The 20085-nt window shown below is 38.9% G+C and overlaps 1 protein-coding gene across 1 annotated transcript in view; it reads left to right on the forward strand.

Moving 5' to 3' along the window:
- The window catches only part of LOC149221839 (polyprenal reductase 2-like), a 278960-nt gene extending 259511 nt beyond the window's left edge, over positions 1–19449 (forward strand). Inside the window, exons 4-6 of the mRNA XM_089385249.1 lie at positions 18452–18553; positions 18761–18832; positions 19041–19449. Of these exons, the coding sequence (XP_089241375.1) occupies positions 18452–18553; positions 18761–18832; positions 19041–19145 (279 nt within the window). The 3' untranslated portion in view covers positions 19146–19449. The remainder of the gene's footprint in view (positions 1–18451; positions 18554–18760; positions 18833–19040) is intronic.
- The last annotated feature ends 636 nt before the right edge of the window (positions 19450–20085 follow it).

Raw genomic sequence — 20085 nt, forward strand, 5'->3', positions numbered from 1 at the left:
AATTTATCGTTCCTCCATTTGCAACCATCACTTGACACTCTGGTGCTGGATATAGGAAGCAATTCAATTCTTTTGCTATCTTACAATGAATAAAATTGTGGGTACTTCCTGAATCAATCAACACTATTACATTTTTCTTCTTGATTTGTCTTTCTATCTTGATGGTTTGAGGAGTGGTAATTTCAGCCAATGCATTACAAGATATGGTCGGATTCATTTCTTCTTTATCTAGGCTTTGTTCCTGGAGTATATCCTCTTCTTTTGACCTTTCTTGCTCCTTTTCTTTTTTCTCTTCACAATCTATGTAAAATAATTTCTTCTCAGCACACTTATGACCTTTAGTGTATTTGCTATCACAACTGTAACAAAGCCCTTTTGCTCTCTTTTCTTCCAATTGTTGTGGTGTCAACCTTATAGGTTGTGGAAGGCTAGGGGCAACAACACTTCCATCTTTATAGTTGTGAGTGGTATGCTTCTTGGTTGCCATAATTTTGCTTTCCATTTTCCTTGCTAACATGAATGTCTTCTCTAATGAATCAAGTTCCCAAAGGCGAACATCATGTTGGATATTATCCTTTAAAGTCCCTATGAACAATTCAATCCTATGCTCCTCTGGAATATTTTTTACCCTTATGTTCAATTTTTGGAACTCTTCAATGCGCTCCATTATTGAATCCTTTTGTTTGAGACTTATCAATTGGCTAAAAAAAGTGTTGCTTTTTGTATCCTCATAATGTGTTGTCATTTCTTCCGTAAAAATTGCCCAAGTACTAATTTGTTTACGAGAGCAAAGCCATTGATACCATACAAACTGATTTGGTTCTAAATATAAAGTTGCAATACATACCTTTTGTGTGTTTTGCACATTATTGAGATCGAAAAATTGCTCCATCTGTAATATCCATGTTGTGGGATCCTTGCCATCAAACTTCCTCATATCGATTTTTGGAATATGGTGGGTCTTCAATCCAACATTAGAGTATGGAATCATGATTAACATTTTTTTTTCATCTTGAATTTCCTTTACTACCCTTTCACTATTAGTGACCATTTCTTGTAGCAACTTATTCATATTTATCTTATTCTTCCATCTTATCATCCATGCCATCTATTTTAGCGTCCATGCCATTCATCTTAGCTTCCATGCCATCCATCTTAGCTTCTACGCCTTTCTTTAAACAATCTATCTTAGCTTCTACATTTTCTTTAAACCATCCATCTTAGTTTCTACATCTTTCTTTAAACCATCCATCTTAGAGTCTGTTACTTTTTGTGCAAGTGACACTTGTTGCACTTGGTCTCGTAATTTTGATATATCATGTTACATTTCTTTCTCTTCTTTATGAGTCATGCTAGAGCTTTCAGGTTGCTTACTAGGTGTTTGCATTTTCTTTTCTCGGGGCATCAATTACCGATAATAATGCTTTACTATGCCCTTTGAATTCCTTCAAACTAATTTTTCAAACCAAGCTTATACAATAATTTTAAAAAAACTACACACATTTTTTCACTTTGTAGGAGCTTGATATTGAATCTGATGTATCTCTGTAATTTCGGATCATCTAGTTCTGAAATTGCGAGCTGTAGTAGCCCTCTGCATCCTCTTTCTAATGCCACACATTTTTTCACTTTGTAGGAGCTTGATATTGAATATGATGTATCTCTGTAATTTCGGATCATCTAGTTTTGAAATTGCGAGCTATAGTAGCCCTCTGTATCCTCTTTCCAATGCCACCAATCTAATCCAAATTGGATTCTCCAAGGAAGAGTTATGCATAATCTCCCAAGATGACCTGATTAAATACCTTTCTAGAAGAGCGAACTTGTATGAAGTGCCACGTGTCACTGTTTCAACCTTTGGCTCTGAAAAATATATACAAGAAGCTACAATCCGTCCTCTTTCTGTACCTTCTTACAAAATTTCAATCTGATGCTCAGAGAGAAAGTTATGACGATTTCCCCAAGTCACCTGTTTGGAATGTAATTCAGGAGTCTACAAAAAGACCAATTTCCTCAGATTATATCTCCACAAATATAGCGCGAAAATCTTTGAAATTTGGACCCGAGGTTTAGTGCGATTTCGTCTCAAATGGGGTTTTTTTTCGCTTCTGAAACGTCGTAGAAAAGTAGTTATAGCGAAAATGCCATGATGACTTATTTGGAGCAACGAAACCCTAGAATCCAAAGCTCTGATACCAAATGTTATGAAACTAGCTCACAAAATGATAGAAAAGATAGATCAACGTCTTAGAATTCAGCCTCTTCGAGGGGGCAACTTCCTTTACATTACACAAAATGAACGATTCTTGGATGATTCAAATGACAAAACCTCCTTTCTATATATAGGAGTCTAAGGGGTCACAATATAACCAAGCCGACCTAACAATAATAATATAAGGGCACAAAAATAACAATAGAGGGATTCTATGGGGCACAGTAATAACAATATGGAGACAATAGGGGCACAACAATATTAATAAGTGGTACAACTACAATATTAATGGGGGCATCACTAGTATTATAGGGACCTAACAACGAGATGCATAGAATTTTGTCGGTGCACCCAAGAATGAGAAAAGAGAGCATAGACAGCCAGACAGATATCAAGCCTTGATGGCTTAGGTTGGAGAACACTCTAGTTTTTAGGAGGTCGTTCAGCATCAATTATGGGTAGATGCTATGGTGGAGGAATACAATTCCATAATGGTCAATGATGTTTGGGAAGTGGTACCTAGGCCTCAGGACAGGTCAGTTGTAAGTTCGAGATGGCTCTACAAAGTCAAATACGTTGCAGATGACAGTGTGGAAAAATACAAAGCCAGGTTTGTGGCTAAGGGGTATGCTTAGAAGGAAGGGATAGACTAAAGAAACCTTCACCCCAGTAGCTAGGTATACTTCTATTAGATCCTTGATATCCCATGCAGTACAGATGGGGTAAGAGATTCACCAAATGGATGTCAAGACGACGTTCTTGAACGGGGTGATAGAAGAAGTATAAATTGAACGACCAGAGGGTTTTGAGACACGAGAAGAAATCTCAAGTATGCAGGTTGAAGAAAGCCTTGTATGGGCTTAAACAGGGACCTAGAGCATGGTACGTCGAATTGATGGCTACTTGTAGAAGATGGGATTCGTCAAGAGTGACACAGATCCTAATCTCTACTATCTTGTTGTAGAGAATGAGCCTCTAATCGTGGTGTTATATGTGGATGATCTTTCACTGATAGGCTCATCCAGGCTCATCAAAGATTGCAAGGAGAACCTAGCCAAAAAATTCGACATGAAGGATTTGGGACGGACGCATTATTTCTTGGGGTTGGAAGTTTGGCAGCAGAAGAGTGAAATTTTCCTTGGACAAGGGAGATACGCTATAGAGATTTTGAAAAGGTTTAGAATGCAGGATTTTAGACCTATGGCTACTCTAATGATCACCAACTAGAAGAATATTGATGCTTCCAAAGATAAAGAAGTCGATCCCATCTTGTATAGGCAGCTCATAGGGTCCCTAATGTATCTGGTCAATACCAAGCTAGACTTTAGTTACGCTGTCAACACCCTCAGTCAGTTTATGGTGGAACCAAAGAGGGCGCACTGGGCAGTAGCCAAGCATGTTCTCAAATATATACGAGGAACAGTCGAGCATGGACTAATGTACACCCAAGGCAATGACATCAGGTTGAATGGGTTCACTGATGCAAATTGGGCTGGAAGTTCAGTAGATCGGAAAAGTACCACTGGGTACTGTTTCAACATTGGATCAGGAATGACCTCCTGGTGTAGTAGGAAACAAAAATCCGTGGCTCTGAGCTCAGCTGAAGTTGAATATATGGAAACTAGCACAACTTCGTGCATAGCCATATGGCTTAGGAAATTTCTTGTGAATCTATTCAGGAGAAAGATGGAAGCGACCAGTATTTTGTGTGATAATCGGAGTTGCATCAAGCTCTCTAAGAATCCAGTCTTTCATGATCGATCGAAGAACATTGGTATTAGGTGTCACTTCGTCAGAGACAGTGTCCAATGAGGGTCAGTACAGTTGAGGTACACCCCAACATGAGAATAGGTGGAAGGCATCCTCGCCAAGGCTCTAGGAAGAACAAAGTTTGTTTATTTCAGGGCGAAGATGGGGATGGTGAAGAATGCGTTGCAGTGGTAGAAGCGGATAGTGTAAGGAGTTGTAGTGCAGTAGTTAGTAGTGGTAGTGCTATGGGTAACATGATGCAACACATTCAAAGGGAGTTGCAGTACAGATGTAGCAGTGACAACTACAGTGTCATGGGCAATAGTACAAGTTGCTGCAGCGCAGTAGGTGAGGGGCAGTAGGTTGAGCATCAATAGCGCAGAGGACCGATGGCGTGGATCAATGTGATGCTTCTATTGGGAAGTATTGCTAAAGCACATTCCTCGCTAAGAGAGACTGTTGATTTTGGGTAGCATCAGATGTGCTCTAGCTCCAAAATTTTGTGGAGGGGCTAGAACACATGAGATCTCCAAGACCTAGAAATCCTTTGGAGAAATTCCACCTAGATGAGGAGTTATTAAAATAATTAATATTTTTAATGGGTTCCTAAGTTTAAACTTAGGAAAATAAAATATTAATGGGTATTAATAAAGACATGGGTGAGAAGCTTCTAAGAGACGAGGATCAATTCTGTTTTAATCTTAGCCGTTGATTAGAGACTTAATCTCAACTGTTGATTCATCAACAGGAAAAGTATAAGAGAAGACTTGAGATTCATTTGGAGACACACTAGGCAAATACTCAATAACCCGAGGGAAATCGATTCTCAAGGAGAAGGAGGGCGATTTCAGGGGGAGAGTTGCAGGGTGAAGAAAGAGGAGGGTTTCAGCATTAGTCAGAGAATGAGGAGGAGGTGACGCAGTGCCTCAGAGAGACATCGTAGAGGGAGAGCTCTGAGAGACAGCGCAGGCAGGGAGGAGATCTCACGCAGTCCTCATGCAGATGACACAGGGATGATGTAGTCCTCATGGAAATGATGCAGGGGTGATGCAGTGAAGGATAAATGGTCTCTATGGTGTCATAATTTCTCCTAGCTGAGGAGGAAAATTATCTCAGGTGTTTTCTTGAAGGTTTCTCTATGTACTGCAAAATTATTCCTTGTAAAGAGGTTGTTGCTGGAGAATAATAAATGAATCATCATATGTTGCACCGGTTTTCCCGCATTGGGTTTTTTCGGGGTCAGTTGTCCAAAAGTAACTGTGTTGATGTGATTGATTCTTGTGCTTGTATATCACTATTATTTTTCTCTATGCTATTATGTGATAACTGCAGTAGAATTTATTTTAATGTTTGCTAAAGGGTTTTGTAAACAACTTATTGTGAGAAATAAGTAGGAGAAATAAATCAGTTACTATAGTAGAATTTCGCGTCAGAAATTTGCACACCAGCGCAAGAAGGGAGTTCCATTCTTTTCCGATTTTTCCAGTAGTGGGAGTGCGAGTTTGTGTGGAGGAGACACTAGCAGCAGTGCAGGGGCTATGCAGTGCTTGGAGGAGACACACTTGGGAGTTCAGGAGTGAAGGGAGTTTGGGCCTAAAACTTGAGGTGGAGTCCGGGGAAGTGTTTTGGGGCCCTTTCCATCATTTTGGTGGAGCAAAAAACGCAACATTTGCTATAGGTTACATCTTCTGCTTGTGGAGGAGGGCCAAGCATTTGGGGTCAATTTTGGAGCGTCAAAACGAGAACAAACCGTTTCTGGGTTTTTCTGGGTTTTTGAGAAGGACCTCAAAAATAATTTTTCAAAATTATCTGGGCAGATTTGAGGGGTCAAACAGAGGTCCCAATCCAGCGAGCAGCTAGAGGAGCTAGGGGAAATTAGGGCCGAAATTCCGAGGTCAACATTTGGCCAATTCCTTCATGGGTTTTTGTGGGTTATTGGTGGATAGGCCGGGGTTAATTTCCTGGAATTTTCTGAGCATCGGAGGAGGCCCTAGCGACTATTATTTTGCAGCGAGCAGTGCAGTTTTCATTGGGAGAACACAAAGTTTGTTGGGGACAGCCATATTGCATGTTAGAGTAGCTGATTTCATCACCTGGATATTATTAGCTTGCCTTGAGCAAGCCCATGTACATGCTTTCTGATTTTACCTTTGTACTCAACAATTATATTAATAAAATGGCTCAACACAATGCAGTTTATGGAGATTTCTGGTTGTTTGATGTGCTGTAAATTTTTGTATATGTTTCTACTATGTTTTCTTTGTTTATCATTGTAAATTTCCATTAAAAATATTACATAGCAGCCTCCTGTAGGTTGGAGTCTACAACAAATTAGATGTAATAAGGAGTAGGAGCTTGCCTTTGTGTCACAACAATAATAAAATTGTGGTTTTCTCCCTTTATGGGTTTCCACATATATCTGGCATCAATATTTGTTGTTATTATGTGCTGATGTGATGTTTTGATTTGCTTATTATTTGTTGTTTACATATTCAATCTGTTGGTCATTATTTGTTAAGTTGATCATGTAATGTTTCAGTTAATGAGTTTAATGATTTTCTTTTAATGTCCATGAATAAACTAAATTGATTCACCCCCCCTCTTAGTTTAGTCAAGTTTTCATCAGGAAGGTTTTTTGGTCTAGTCTAAGGTCTTGGTCTATCTCAATTTGATTAGTGGAAGAGTTTGACTGGGTTTTCGGGTTTTAGCCCTCGCTGAGTGCCTACATCTGGGGTTGTTGATCTTCATGTTTTGATTTAATGATTGCTTGATGAAAAGAAGATAAAAGAAGAACATAAAGAAAGTGAACAAGAATACAAAAATATCACAAGTAATTATCAACATAAGAAAATCTTTCTTCCTTTCTGGTTTTCTAACAATGGTTGATAAGGGGGGTAGAGCTTAGGCTAGGATTATACCCACATGCTTATTATTAGTTCAAGCTATCTTTTACATTTTTCATTTTCTTTCAATTGTGGCCATATATGCTTTTATCCTTCTCTTTCGCTGCATCAACCTCCTAGGCAAAGTTTCCAGGCCCTTGCTTAGAGATGTGGATATAGGGTGCCAGTGCCAATGACAAATGACAATCAAGCCAAGGAATGGAAATGAATATCAAGAATAAATGGAAAATGACAAGTATCTATTACCTTGGGCATGCTATATCACTCAGTGTCTCCTATTCATTTTTCTCTTGAACAATAGAAAGAGGTCTTAGGGGTGGTCACACTAGAGTAGTGTCGAAGGATAACATCCTTGGTGAAGTGTGGGAGCAAGGTTACAATCAAGAGCGGTCAATCATCCAACTTAACTTATGATCCCTATTAGTATTCCCTTAACATTAAATGAAAGCACATGATTGCAGAAATGGTTAGTCTACTTTCTGATAGATGATGTTGGAGAATTGTTAAAATTGGCAACTAGGGCCAAACTCCATGTGGGTCATCTTATTTATGGCAGTTGATATTTTTATTGGATCCCTCTCATCGAGAGGTGTAGGATTGATCTAAAGATCATCCGATTCCGATAAGTATTTATGAAGTTATGAATTTATTTATGTTATAAATCAAATTGTCAAGTCGGCCAGCAACTTGAGTAGGCTCAGAAGCCCAATAGATGTGTCTATTCATCATCCACGTTTTAGTATAAATTGGTGAGGACTTGAAGTCATTTTAAGGCATGTATTCTTGAGGTGATCTCCTCTCCACATCTTGGGTTTTTGGAGAAGGAGAGAACAAAAGAATATGCTGGCCTAGAAGGAGCCCTAGCTGCAGATGATGCCCTAACCCTATCCGCTGTAAATGGAGACATATACGCAGGCATATAAGGATGATCTACGTTGTCCAAAAGTCTGATACGCTTGCCCTAAATCTAAACACAACTATGGAGGAGAAGCCTATACGCAGCAAGAAGAAGGCTCATCATTCGGTCTACCATGGATGCAATGGAGACACCTAAAACACAGTCAAAAGGAGACACCTAACACGCAGTCAAAGGAGACCTATTCTCGCAGTTATAGAAGAAACAAAACTTCGCATTCCTCTCTGAGATTTCCACGTGAATCTTGTACAGGTATACGCTATACTGGAAGGACAGAACTCGCATAAAGGGAGGAACAGAACTCGGGTTTTATGTATGAAGATGGGTGCAGGGATCTGCAATCAAGAAGGGACAAATCTCACTTTGTCTCTCTGGAATTTCACGTGTATAAGAAGCAGATCCGCATTATGTTAGGGCATCACTTTGTCTGTCCTCATTATCACAGAAAATGCCTGGTCTTGAGTTCGGTTAAAAGGCAGACTCATGCGAAGAAGGTTAACCATTGTATCGAGGGTTTAGGAGGGCTAGAAGAGTCCTAAACCCTTCTCACATATAAAGGTGCAGATCTGGAATAGGGTTGGTTCTAGGCCTAAAGAACTCAGTCACTGGATAGCTCCCATCACAACCAGGAAGAAGAAGACCTTGAAGAGCAAATCAGTATCATCTTCAGGTTTTCTGTGCAGTCCATTCTAGGAAGCAGATCTCATTGTCTCAAGACAGTGTTGAGGAGATACACTAGACAATTTATGAATTCAGATTGTTGTAGGTGACAACATGACTAAAGAAGGACTGTGTAGATTCTAGAACTATAGCCTAGCTGCTTTGCTAGGCTGCAAGCCATAGCAAGCAGCTAAGGCTGATGTGCATATGGCTGTATGATGAAGCAACAAGAAGTTATAACAGCTGCATGATGGGCATGTTAGTAATGGGCAACATCATGATGAATGAGATCATGAGCATGGGCAGCATCATGATGAATGAGATCATGAGCATGGGCATCATGATGATGAATGAGATCATGGACAGGGGCAGCATCATGATGAATGAGATCATGAGCATGGGCAGCTTGATGATGAATAAGACCATGGAAGATGCAACATGATGAGCAGCATGAAGATGAGAGAAGCTCAGTCATCAAGGTTCAACACATGTGACAGTACAACAAGGCGTCACACGGTAATGTGCAGCAAATGAACGAGAGACAGAACTATGATAGGTGAAGGAGTCACCTTAGAGAATCAGTGGAAGCAATATGTCTTCAACTGATCTCTGCAGATATCAAAAGTCAAAATGTTGACTTCTATAGTAAATGTACTATCTCTCTCACTTTCTCTGCTGAACTTTGATGAACATAAAAGAAAAATTGATCAAGGGTTTCCCCACATTGTGGGGTTTGTCCTTGGCTGGCGCCACATCTTGTGTCCTCTTGTCTTGGCTTGTATTTTGCGATTTATATTTATGTTCTATCTGCAGTTTACTTTAATGCTGATGTGATTGCTAATTGTGAAATTTAAATAAATTGCTCTAGCATAGAACATTCCTAAACTTAACATGGTATCGGAGCTAAGGTGAAGACAATGCCTAAGCAAGAGTGAAAGAGCAATCACCAAAGACAGTTGGGATAGGACAAAAGGATCAATGGGTTCCACATCTCTCTTCTAAGTTCACCAAGGGTGAAGTCGAAGCAGAGCATATTATCAGAAGGAGACCTATTCTTGCAATTATAGAAGAAACAAAACTTCGCATTCCTCTTTGAGATTTCCACGTGAATTTTGTACAGGTATATGCTATACTGGAAGGACAGAACTCACATAAAGGGAGGAACAGAACTCGGGTTTTATGTATGAAGATGGGTGCAGGGATCCACAATCAAGAAGGGACAAATCTCACTTTGTCTCTCTGGAATTTCACGTGTATAAGAAGCAGATCCGCATTATGTTAGGGCATCACTTTGTCTGTCCTCATTATCACAGAAAATGCCTGGTCTTGAGTTCGGTTAAAAGGCAGACTCATGCGAAGAAGGTTAACCATTGTATCGAGGGTTTAGGAGGGCTAGAAGAGTCCTAAACCCTTCTCATGTATAAAGGTGCAGATCTGGAATAGGGCTGGTTCTAGGCCTAAAGAACTCAGTCATTGGATAGCTCCCAGCACAACAAGGAAGAAGAAGACCTTGAAGAGCAAATCAGTATCATCTTCAAGTTTTCTGAGCAGTCCATTCTAGGAAGCAGATCTCATTATCTCAAGACGGTGTTGAGGAGATACACTAGACAATGTATGAATTCGGATTGCTGTAGGTGACAACATGACTAAAGAAGGACTGTGTAGATTCTGGAACTATAGCCTAGCTGCTTTGCTAGGCTGCAAACCATAGCAAGAAGCTAAGACTGATGTGCATATGGCTGTATGATGAAGCAACAAGAAGTTATAACAGTTGCATGATGGGCATGTTAGTAAGGGGCAACATCATGATGAGTGAGATCATGAGCATGGGGCAGCATCATGATGAATGAGATCATGAGCATGGGCAGCATGATGATGAATGAGATCATGGACAGGGGCAACATCATGATGAATGAGATCATGAGCATGGGCAACTTGATGATGAATAAGACCATGGAAGATGCAGCATGATGAGCAACATGAAGATGAGAGCAGCTCAGTCATCAAGGTTCAACACATGTGACAGTATAGCAAGGTGTCACACGATAATTTGCAGCAAATGAACGAGAGGCAGCACTATGATAGGTGAAGGAGTCACCTTAGAGAATCAGTTGAAGCAATATGTCTTCAACTAATCTTTGCAGATATCAAAAGTCAAAGTGTTGACTTCTATTGTAAATGTACTATCTCTCTCACTTTCTCTGCTGAACTTTGAAGAACATAAAAGAAGAATTGATCAAGGGTTTCCCCACATTGTGGGGTTTGTCCTTGGCTATCGCCACATCTTGTGTACTCTTGTCTTGGCTTGTCTTCTGCGATTTATATTTATGTTCTATCTGCAGTTTACTTTAATGCTGATGTGATTGCTAATTATGAAAATTTAAATAAATTGCTCTAGCATAGAACATACCTAAACTTAACAAGAATCTACTCCCAACCACTTGTTAGGTGTCAACGTTGTCCCTCAAGTGTCCCAGTTCAGTTTGAGTTAGTCGAGTTTAACTCTAGTCATTTATTACTGATGTTTCCAATGTAATCTTATTTAAGTGATTTGTAATACTGAGAAGAGCAAGTCCTCTTCTCCACATTTTTGTTCCCTTCAATTTTTGTCATGGTATCGGAGCTTAGACTACGTAAGACTTTTTGACAGAGTAGCAAAGATCAGAGTAGTTTGCATAAGACTCCCTGTGAGGGCAACAACATAAGCAAAGTGAAAGAAGTAGAGAGAGAGCGTAAGACTCTTTGAGAGAGCAGTAGAAGTTTGAAGAAGCCTTCGAAGAAGTAGCAAGAGAACGAAGAAGCTAGAAAGAGCAGCTCAAAATCCATTTTTTTAAAATGTTTTTGTGATAAAGCTCTGTATTACTTTGGTAGCGTTATTAACGCAAACTAGAAGTTAAGAAAACGTGTTAAGCGTACTAATGCAGTTGAGAAGTTTGAAGAGTTGTGTTAGTTTCATTTCCTTGCATGCGTTTTGCTCGCATGCAGCTCCTGTTCGCCAAACTAGCGTTAGCCGAATTTTGTTGACGCCACCATGAATTACAAAAGCCTGAAGAGTAGTCTTCATACAAAGGAGCGCACATTGTCGTCAAAGTTGTTTTTCAAAAGTCTGCAGGATCTATGTGTGGTAAGTCGCGAAGGTTAAAAATTCCGCACCAGAAGTCAGTGCAGAAAAATCAAAGCTCGAGAATGCTTTTAGAAGTTCATTTTTTAAAAGTATAAAAAAAAAGTTTCATGAAAGTTCTTACGAAAAGAACTTATAAAAGGTTCTTTTAAGGATTTAAAAAAAAGAGATTTTTTTTTTAAAGTGTTGTTCAAAATTGTTGACAATATTGAAATATTGTAAGGATTTGTGAAAGCATTGTTTTTTAAAGAAAATTTAGACCCATTTTTTCCAAAGTTGTGTAACAGAGAAGTCTGTCGCTATGTTTGAAGTTTGATTTCTTTGTGAGCTGCGTTCCGTCAGCCCCGTCAAATGGGAAAAAGCCAAGAGGCTGAGAAAGTCAAAACGACAGCAGGAGATGTTTGAAATATTTTTAGATTTGGAAGTGAAGAGGCAAAAGGATGCCTATGCATTGACATGCATAAAAGAATCTGTCCATGACAACATTCTTCCTTTGATTTCAGAAGCCAAGACAGCCAAGGAGGCCTTGAATACCCTTGAGAGGAGTTTTGGTGTAAAGGGGAGCATTGAAGTTGAAGATGAAGGTGGGTTTATAGCTGCAGATCTACATCCAAATGAAATGATTGTTGAATCCCACTGTGCTTAGTCACAAGTGGATGATGTCTGTGAAGAAGTCGCAGAAGCAAGAGAGAAGGAGCACATATATGCTCGTGAACCCCACTGTGCACAACCACAAGTGGACGAAAATTTGGTGATTCCAGCAACAAAGCTTGCTGATGACCATTTGGTGATTCCAACAACAGAGCTTGCTAATGACAATATGGTGAATCAAGCAACAAATCTTGCTAAGGACAATGAAGCTGCCATTGGAGCAGTCGATACTATGGTGAATCCAACAAATAATATTTCTGATGTAAAATTTGATGAAGAATTGTTGGCTAATGATGAATGGTTGCAGGTGATGCAGCAAAAACATCATATAGACATGATGTTATTTAGTGAGAAAAGTCCAATTGTGTCAGTGGAGGACAACTTGCTTGCAGCAGCACAGGTTAGTATAGAATTGGAAGACACAGTGACAGAGACAGAGATAGAGATAGAAGCAAAGCCAAAGAAGGAAGCCCACAAAGAGAAAACAGAGATAGAGGCAGAAGTAGAGTTGGAAGTGCAATAGGAGAAAGCTCTCATTACAGAGCAGAAGGAACAAAACCAATGTGGTTTTGCAAATATTTTTAATTCTAATGTTGATTTTCAGTGTGCAGGTACACAAAATGATTATGAAGAAGAGTTAAATTTCCTTGAAGCATGGCTTGCAACACCATGCCTTCATAAAGTCTGCATAGAAGATGCAGAAATGCATGTTGAAGACATCTTGGATGATGAGAACATCAATGAAATTTTCAGGTATTGGAGTCCTAAAGAGATGAAATTATATTATGGTCTTATGTTGCAGCAGATTGATGATGAAAAGAGCACTACAGAAGATAATATGTGGCAGCAGCCCACATACAAGTTGTTTTTTGAAGAAGTCCAAGATATGCTTAGACAACCTAGAAGAATGGAAGACCTGCACCAACAAATGAAGAAACCGAGGTTTGAAGAATACAACAAAGAGAAAAAGCTGAAACAATTTAGAGGCTATAGGATCTGGAAAAAGAGAAGAAGAAAAGTTGAAGTCAAATTTTAAATTGTAAACCTAGTTGAGACATAGACCAACAGGTATCTTAATTAAATTTTTATGTGGTTGTAATTAAGGGGGAGTGTTGGAGAATCTAATCCCAACCACCTGTTAGGTGTCAAAACCGTCCCTCCAAGTGTCCCAGTTCAGTTTGAGTTAGTCGAGTTTAACTCCAGTCATTTATTACTGATGTTTCCAATGTAATCTTATTTAAGTGATTTGTAATACTGAGAAGAGCAAGTCCTCTGCTCCACATTTTTGTTCCCTTCAATTTTTGTCAAATGAGACACTTTCCTTCAAGGATCATGCTAGATGTGAGAGAGCACTGTCCGGAACATAGGTGGAGAGCTTTAAGAGCTCCAAAATAAATCTATCTGTGGGTCATCACAAGGTTCCTGGCTGGGTGGCCAAAGGGAAGAAAAGTTACTCCTATGGCTCACCCACTTCGGTGGGTAAAATGCACTAAATCGTTGATGCTTTAATGATTATCATTAATCGACCTCAAAAATCTGTCTCATTTTCTGCAATTAATTTGCCATTCTGCATGTCTTTTTAAAAATATATATATACATCAAAATATATATTAGATAAAAATTGCTCCCGGAAATGCTTTGTTCCCATTGCCTTTAGGAAATTGGTGCTTTGTGCTCCCATTTCCTTCTTCGCTCCTGCTCGAAACAGCTATGCATGCATTTCTGCAACTAAAATCTAACAGTATTAACTCCTTTAGGAAGAGAAATCTCTAACTTCACTCTACATTGTTGATAAGAAGATAGGGGGCTAAGTTGCAGGAAACGCAGGGATAGAGGGCGTTTCTGCCCAGGAAACGAAACGAAACGCGTTTCGGCGTACCGTACGGCCTGGAAACGCGTTTCCGGCCGTACGGGCACGTTTCCCGAAATGGAAACGTGCCTGTTTCCAGGCCGTACGGGCCCCGTTTCCCCAAAAAAATGACTTGTTTTTTAAATTTTTTTTTTTTTTTTCTAATTAGTTTTTAAATTTTTTTAGGGTTTCTAAGCTGTTCTAGAAACCATTTCTAAAGTTATAAAAGAGCAGTGTCTCTCATTCTCTCATCACACTATTCAGCAAGGAGTTTCTCTTGGAGATTGGCAGTTGTTTCAGTAGCTGGTGTTTTGAGTAGTGAGCAAAGTAGATTTCAGCAGCGGGAGAAAGAGATTTCAGCAGCAAGAGAAGGAGATTTCAGCAGGAGATTTCTGTAGCAGCAGATTTGGCTCAGCTACAGCCATATTTCTCTTCTCTTTTCTGGCATTTCCGGGTAGTTTCAACCACAGAAAATTAATTTGGGTAAGCCACATTCATTTTGTTAGTTTTTTCTTACTATTTCTTCAATTTTTCTAGGGTTTATGCAGCTAAATTGCTGAAAAACGTTTTTTATTTATAGATTTGTTTTTTAAATTTATTTTTGCAGCAGATTTGGCTCAGCTACAGCCATATTTCTCCTCTTTTCTGACATTTTAGGGTAGATTCAGTCACAGAAAATTAATTTGGGTAAGCCACATTCATTTCTTAGTTTTTTTCTTACTATTTCTTTAATTTTTCTAGGGTTTATACAACCAAAAATATGAAAAACGTTTTTATTATTTACAGATTTGTTTTTTTAATTTATTTTTGCAGCAATGGCTTCCAGCCAAAGTGCAGCTGCAACTTCAAACCCTAGGGCCAACCCAAGGGCTGAATATTATCCTCTTTGGAGGCATGTGACGAAGCTTCAAAAATGTGGAGGTGGTGGCTCATGGGAATGGCGATGCACTCTTTGCAATAATACGTACAAGGGCTCCTACCCAAGAGTGAAGGCGCATCTGTTGCATGGAGGAGGACAGGGGATTCTGGGTTGCACAAAAACATCAGATCCGTTGGTAAGGAGGGCATATCAAAGAGAGCAAGATGAGGCGGATGGTACTAAGAGAAGGCATGATGAGCATACTCAGGCTACATCTAACATTAAGCCAAGGATTGTAGTTGAAGCAAGAAAGAGGAGAGCTGGTCACACTCAAGAACATGAACAAGCAGCACCCAAACATACCAGAGGCTCAGGGGCATCCCAATCAGTTCAGGATAGCAGAATTGCTAGATTGGTGAATGTGCAAGCAAGAGAAGAAGCTGATTCCAGAGTGGCCAGGTGCATTTATGCATGTGGTATCCCATTCAATGTTGTTCGCTCTCCTTACTGGCAAGATATGATAAGGGCAGTTAACAAAGCTCCTCAAGGGTACAAGGGGCCCAACTATGAGAAAGTCAGAACCCAGCTTCTCAAAAATGAGAAGGAACTTGTGGAGGACGTTTTAGCTCCAATTCGTTCTTCCTGGAGTAGCTCTGGGGTTACCATAGTCTCAGATGGTTGGACAGATATGAGGCGCAGACCATTGATAAATATCATTGCCACTTCCCCCAAAGGAGCAATGTTTATCAAGGCAGAAGACTGCTCAGGAGAGGTGAAAGATGCACAGTTCATTGCTGATGTTATTATAAAAGCTATTGAACAAATAGGGGCTAACAGGGTGGTGCAAGTTATCACGGATAATGCACCAGTTTGCAAAGCTGCAGGTTTAATTATTGAGGGGAGGTATGACCACATCTTTTGGACACCATGCATTGTCCATAATCTGAATCTGATCTTAGAGGAGATCGACAACAAAGTTTCCTGGATAAAGGAAGTCACAGGGGAAGCAAGGGAGATTATCAAATTCATCACCAACCACCACCAGTCTCAGGCCATATTTCGAGAGTACTCCAAATTGGAGTTGTTAAAAGTTGCTGAGACAAGATATGCCTCAAACTTCGTGATGTTGCACCGCCTTGTTGAGGTTAAGCATGCATTAGTTTCTATGGTGGTGAGTCAACTTTGGATTGAGTGGAGACAAGCAGATTCAGAGCGGGGATCTATGGTGCGTAGATTGTGCCTTGATGAGGATTGGTGGAGCAAGGTAGATTTCTTGCTAAAGTTCACAACCCCTGCATTTGAGCTTCTCCGGAGTGCTGACACTGACCAACCTTTCTTGGGAGAGGTATATGATGGCATGGATTCCATGGTTGAGAAAACTATGGAAATCATTTCGCAGGAGTCTCCACAACTTCTGTTTGTTGATGATCATTTTGCTGGTTTGATCAAGAAAATCATTGTTGACAGGTGGAACAATTTCAATACACCATTGCACACTTTAGCACATGCTTTGAACCCCAAATTTTATGATGAGGAGCTTATTGCTAAAAGCAATGGGAAGAGGAAGGCACCCCATAAGGATAGAGAGGTGGCTACTGGGGTGAAAAAAGCACTAATGAGAATGTTTCCTTCTCATCTACATAGGGAGGTAAAGGAGGAATTTGCCAGTTTTGCTGCAGGAATAGATGATTATGCAAATATATCAGCTTTGGAGGAGAGAAGCACCATGAATCCAGTTAGGTGGTGGATTTGTCATGGAGCAAATGGTGTACATTTGCAAAGCCTTGCCATTCGTATTCTTTCACAAGTGGCAAGCTCTTCATCAGCAGAAAGGAATTGGAGCACTTATGGTTTTATTCATTCTGTGAAGCGCAATAGGTTGGGCTCACAGAAAGCAGAGGATCTTGTTTATGTGCACTCCAACCTTCGCCTTGCATCTCGTAGGGGTCCAGAATACAACAGTGGTCCTTCTAAAGAATGGGATGTGGATGCAGAAAATCCTGATTTGGATCTCTCTCTTGCTGCCCTGAATATTGAGGAGGATTCTGGAAGTGGAATTGGTGCATCATCTTCTTCAGCACCACCATCCACTGTTGAGCATTCTGCTTCTATTTTTGATGAGGATTGTTATGATGAGGATTAGTCTTTTGTGACTTGTCTCTATAGTTCTTGCAGCCTTATAGTCTTTATTGTACTTGCAGCCTCATATACTAATATAAATAAAGGCTGATTTTGGATTTTCCAGTTCCTATATTTTTATTTTCATTATGTGATGACTCATGAGTAAATGTGATGTAAATTTAATCTTAATGTTAAAATGTTTAAGTAAATGTATCATTAATGCTTTATGATTGCACATATATATATTAATAATTTTTAAATGTTTTTAATATATATATATTATTATATATATTCGCGTTTCCCCGTTTCCAAAATTTGGGGAGGTCGCGTTTCGTTTCGCTTCCCCGTTTCGTTTCGCTTCCGCGTTTCCCCGTTTCGTGCAACTTAGATAGGGGGAAACGGTAACCGGAAATAAAGCACATCTTATTTATTTGCATTTCATTTGTATGAGAAACAAGCCTTCCATGTGACTTTGGGCTATCTTGAATATCTATTGGGTGCTCCATCAAGCCGCTAAAGATATCTTGTTGTCTATAATGGAATCTAATGTTCCCATTACCATTTCTGATCTTTGTATTATGATTTCCATACAATAAAACTTCAAAAATGTGATGTTTTTCCCCAGTTTTTTTCATGGATATACCTGAAAAAGTAAAGCGAATATGTTGGGTTTCTAGGTTTATGGACCTACAAAAACTTTGATATATGTTCCTATCTCTCTCTTGTTTGTTTTTCTTGAGAATTATTCTCAAGTGATGGGTAGAAGGGTTCAGCTACTATCTCCCTTAGATGGATCAGGGCTTTATAATTTATAGAAGCACAGCAACAAATTTTGCTATAAATCTTAAATTACATCCTAGTGTGTTTGTGTTTTAGATAGATCACAGTAATCAAATTTGCAAATACAGTTGAATGTGTTTCTTACATAAATTTTGGTGAACCTACTAGTGTGCTTATGCTTTTTTAATCCCTTATTTCTTTAATGTTGCACTGCTTAATTCCATCTCCTTCAAACAAATGTCATTATGATTTTAGGTGTTCTTAATCCAACCATCTACTTCTTTGGTAGTGTTTTATCAATGAGTGGCTTGTCATGCGATAGCATTTGCCAAAAGGTGCTCGGCATAATATACTTTGGTCCTGTTCCACTCCATGACAGAATGCAGATTTATCGTTGAAGTTGTTTTTGATAATTCATATATGTTATGTTAAAATTATTCATGTCATTTTGTTTAAAACTTATTCCGAGTAGTTTCAGTGTTTCTGTTCTCTTGTACTTGCTGTGGAGTAATATTTTAGTTTCCCTTCAAGATATCTTTGTATGCCTTTGTGAACCTTTATGTCTTGTTTACTGGTACATAGGGACAATTGAAATTTTTATATAGTTTGATATGAATACTGAATATATAGGGATCTTTACGAACTGGAAATCAAGAAGAGACAAATGAATATGCTATTCCATATGGCGATTGGTTCGAGATTGTATCTTGCCCCCACTATTTGGCTGAGATTGTAAGTATCTGTAAATTTTCAACTCTTTCTTTTCTTTAATGCCTCCTGCTTTTAAATCCTGTCATGTAATAGCTGGTTCAGAGTAAGATAGCCAGAATGAATCTGAATACCTTTGAGAGGATGTTTCACATTCTGAAAGCTTTTGATAACATTTTATATGCTTTCCTTTTACCTGTGGTTGCTTGTATGTCGGTGTTTTTCTTGCAGGTCATCTACGCAGGGATTTTAATTGCTACTGGAGCTTCTGATCTCACAGTGTGGCTTCTTTTTGGATATGTGGTATGATGGCTTCCTTCCTTAGCATCTCTTTTGTGTCAAGCACAATTTATTTTACTACAGGACAGTACTGATACAGTAGCCTATGTTCACGTCAGATTTTTTTACTTTGTGTCTAAACCAATTACATTTGATGCAAGTTTAACTGGATTATTGGTTATGTATGAACTTGAAGGTGATCTATGCGTATTGTTTCTTGATATAATTACAGGTTGCCAACCTCACTTTTGCTGCCACTGAGATGCACAAATGGTATCTTCATAAATTTGATAGCTACCCTCGTTCTCGGTGGTCCATCATTCCTTTTGTTTGTTAATATTCTTTTGTAATTTTCATAATTCCAGCCATCAATCCTACAGTTTGTTATACCAAGTGCAGATTACTGTTGAAAGGTACAAATAAACGTGACTGCATATTGACATGTATGCAGAAATGCTTATCCATGCCATTCTCTGTATGCAATTTGTTTCAATAAGAATTGCAAAAATTTAATGCTGCTTATTATGTTCTGCATTGTTTCCAGCCAAAACTCCTGTAAATCAAACTGGTGTTAGTGACATAACTTCCTAATGAAAGTTAAGACATTCGAAGGTTTTTTTATAGAGAACTAATTATGCAAAGGGAATGCTGGCCTACATTCTGTCAATGCAAGATACATGTTTTATATAGGATTAAAAATATTGGACACCCTAGAGTATATGTGGCTGACAGAATGGAATGACATTCTATAATTGGTTCTCTTTATGAAGAGATACCATGTTATGTTATTTTTCACGATCACTGTGAGAGTTTTATATTTGACATAACCTATGCATGTTTCTTAGCTAGACAAGTAATATCATGGTAAATAAGCTATTCTCAGATATATGGTTTTGTTGATTTTTTACTGGAAAAATTGCACTCACAATAAATTGGGAGCAAATAAAGAACATTCTCAAGAGCTTCCGAATTAAATCTCCGAATGCAATCACACCAAGATAAGGTTATTTGACATAGCCTATGCATGTTTGTTAGCTAGACAAGTGATATCATGGTAAATAAGCTCTTCTCAGATATATGGTTTTGTTGATTTTTTACTGGAAAATTGCACTCACAATAAGTTGGGAGCAAATAAAGAGCATTCTCAAGAGCTTCCGAATTAAATCTCCGAATGCAATCACACCAAGATAAGGTTGCCTCAATTCAATTGTATTAGAGTTGCACTAAGTTATGGATGTGAAGCTAGATGATAATTGACAAACTTTCTAACAACAATA

The sequence above is a fragment of the Pinus tabuliformis genome, chromosome Q, assembly GCF_031772625.1.
Source record: "Pinus tabuliformis cultivar Carrire ecotype Pingquan chromosome Q, CPIR1, whole genome shotgun sequence".
In the NCBI taxonomy this organism is placed as follows: domain Eukaryota; kingdom Viridiplantae; phylum Streptophyta; class Pinopsida; order Pinales; family Pinaceae; genus Pinus; species Pinus tabuliformis.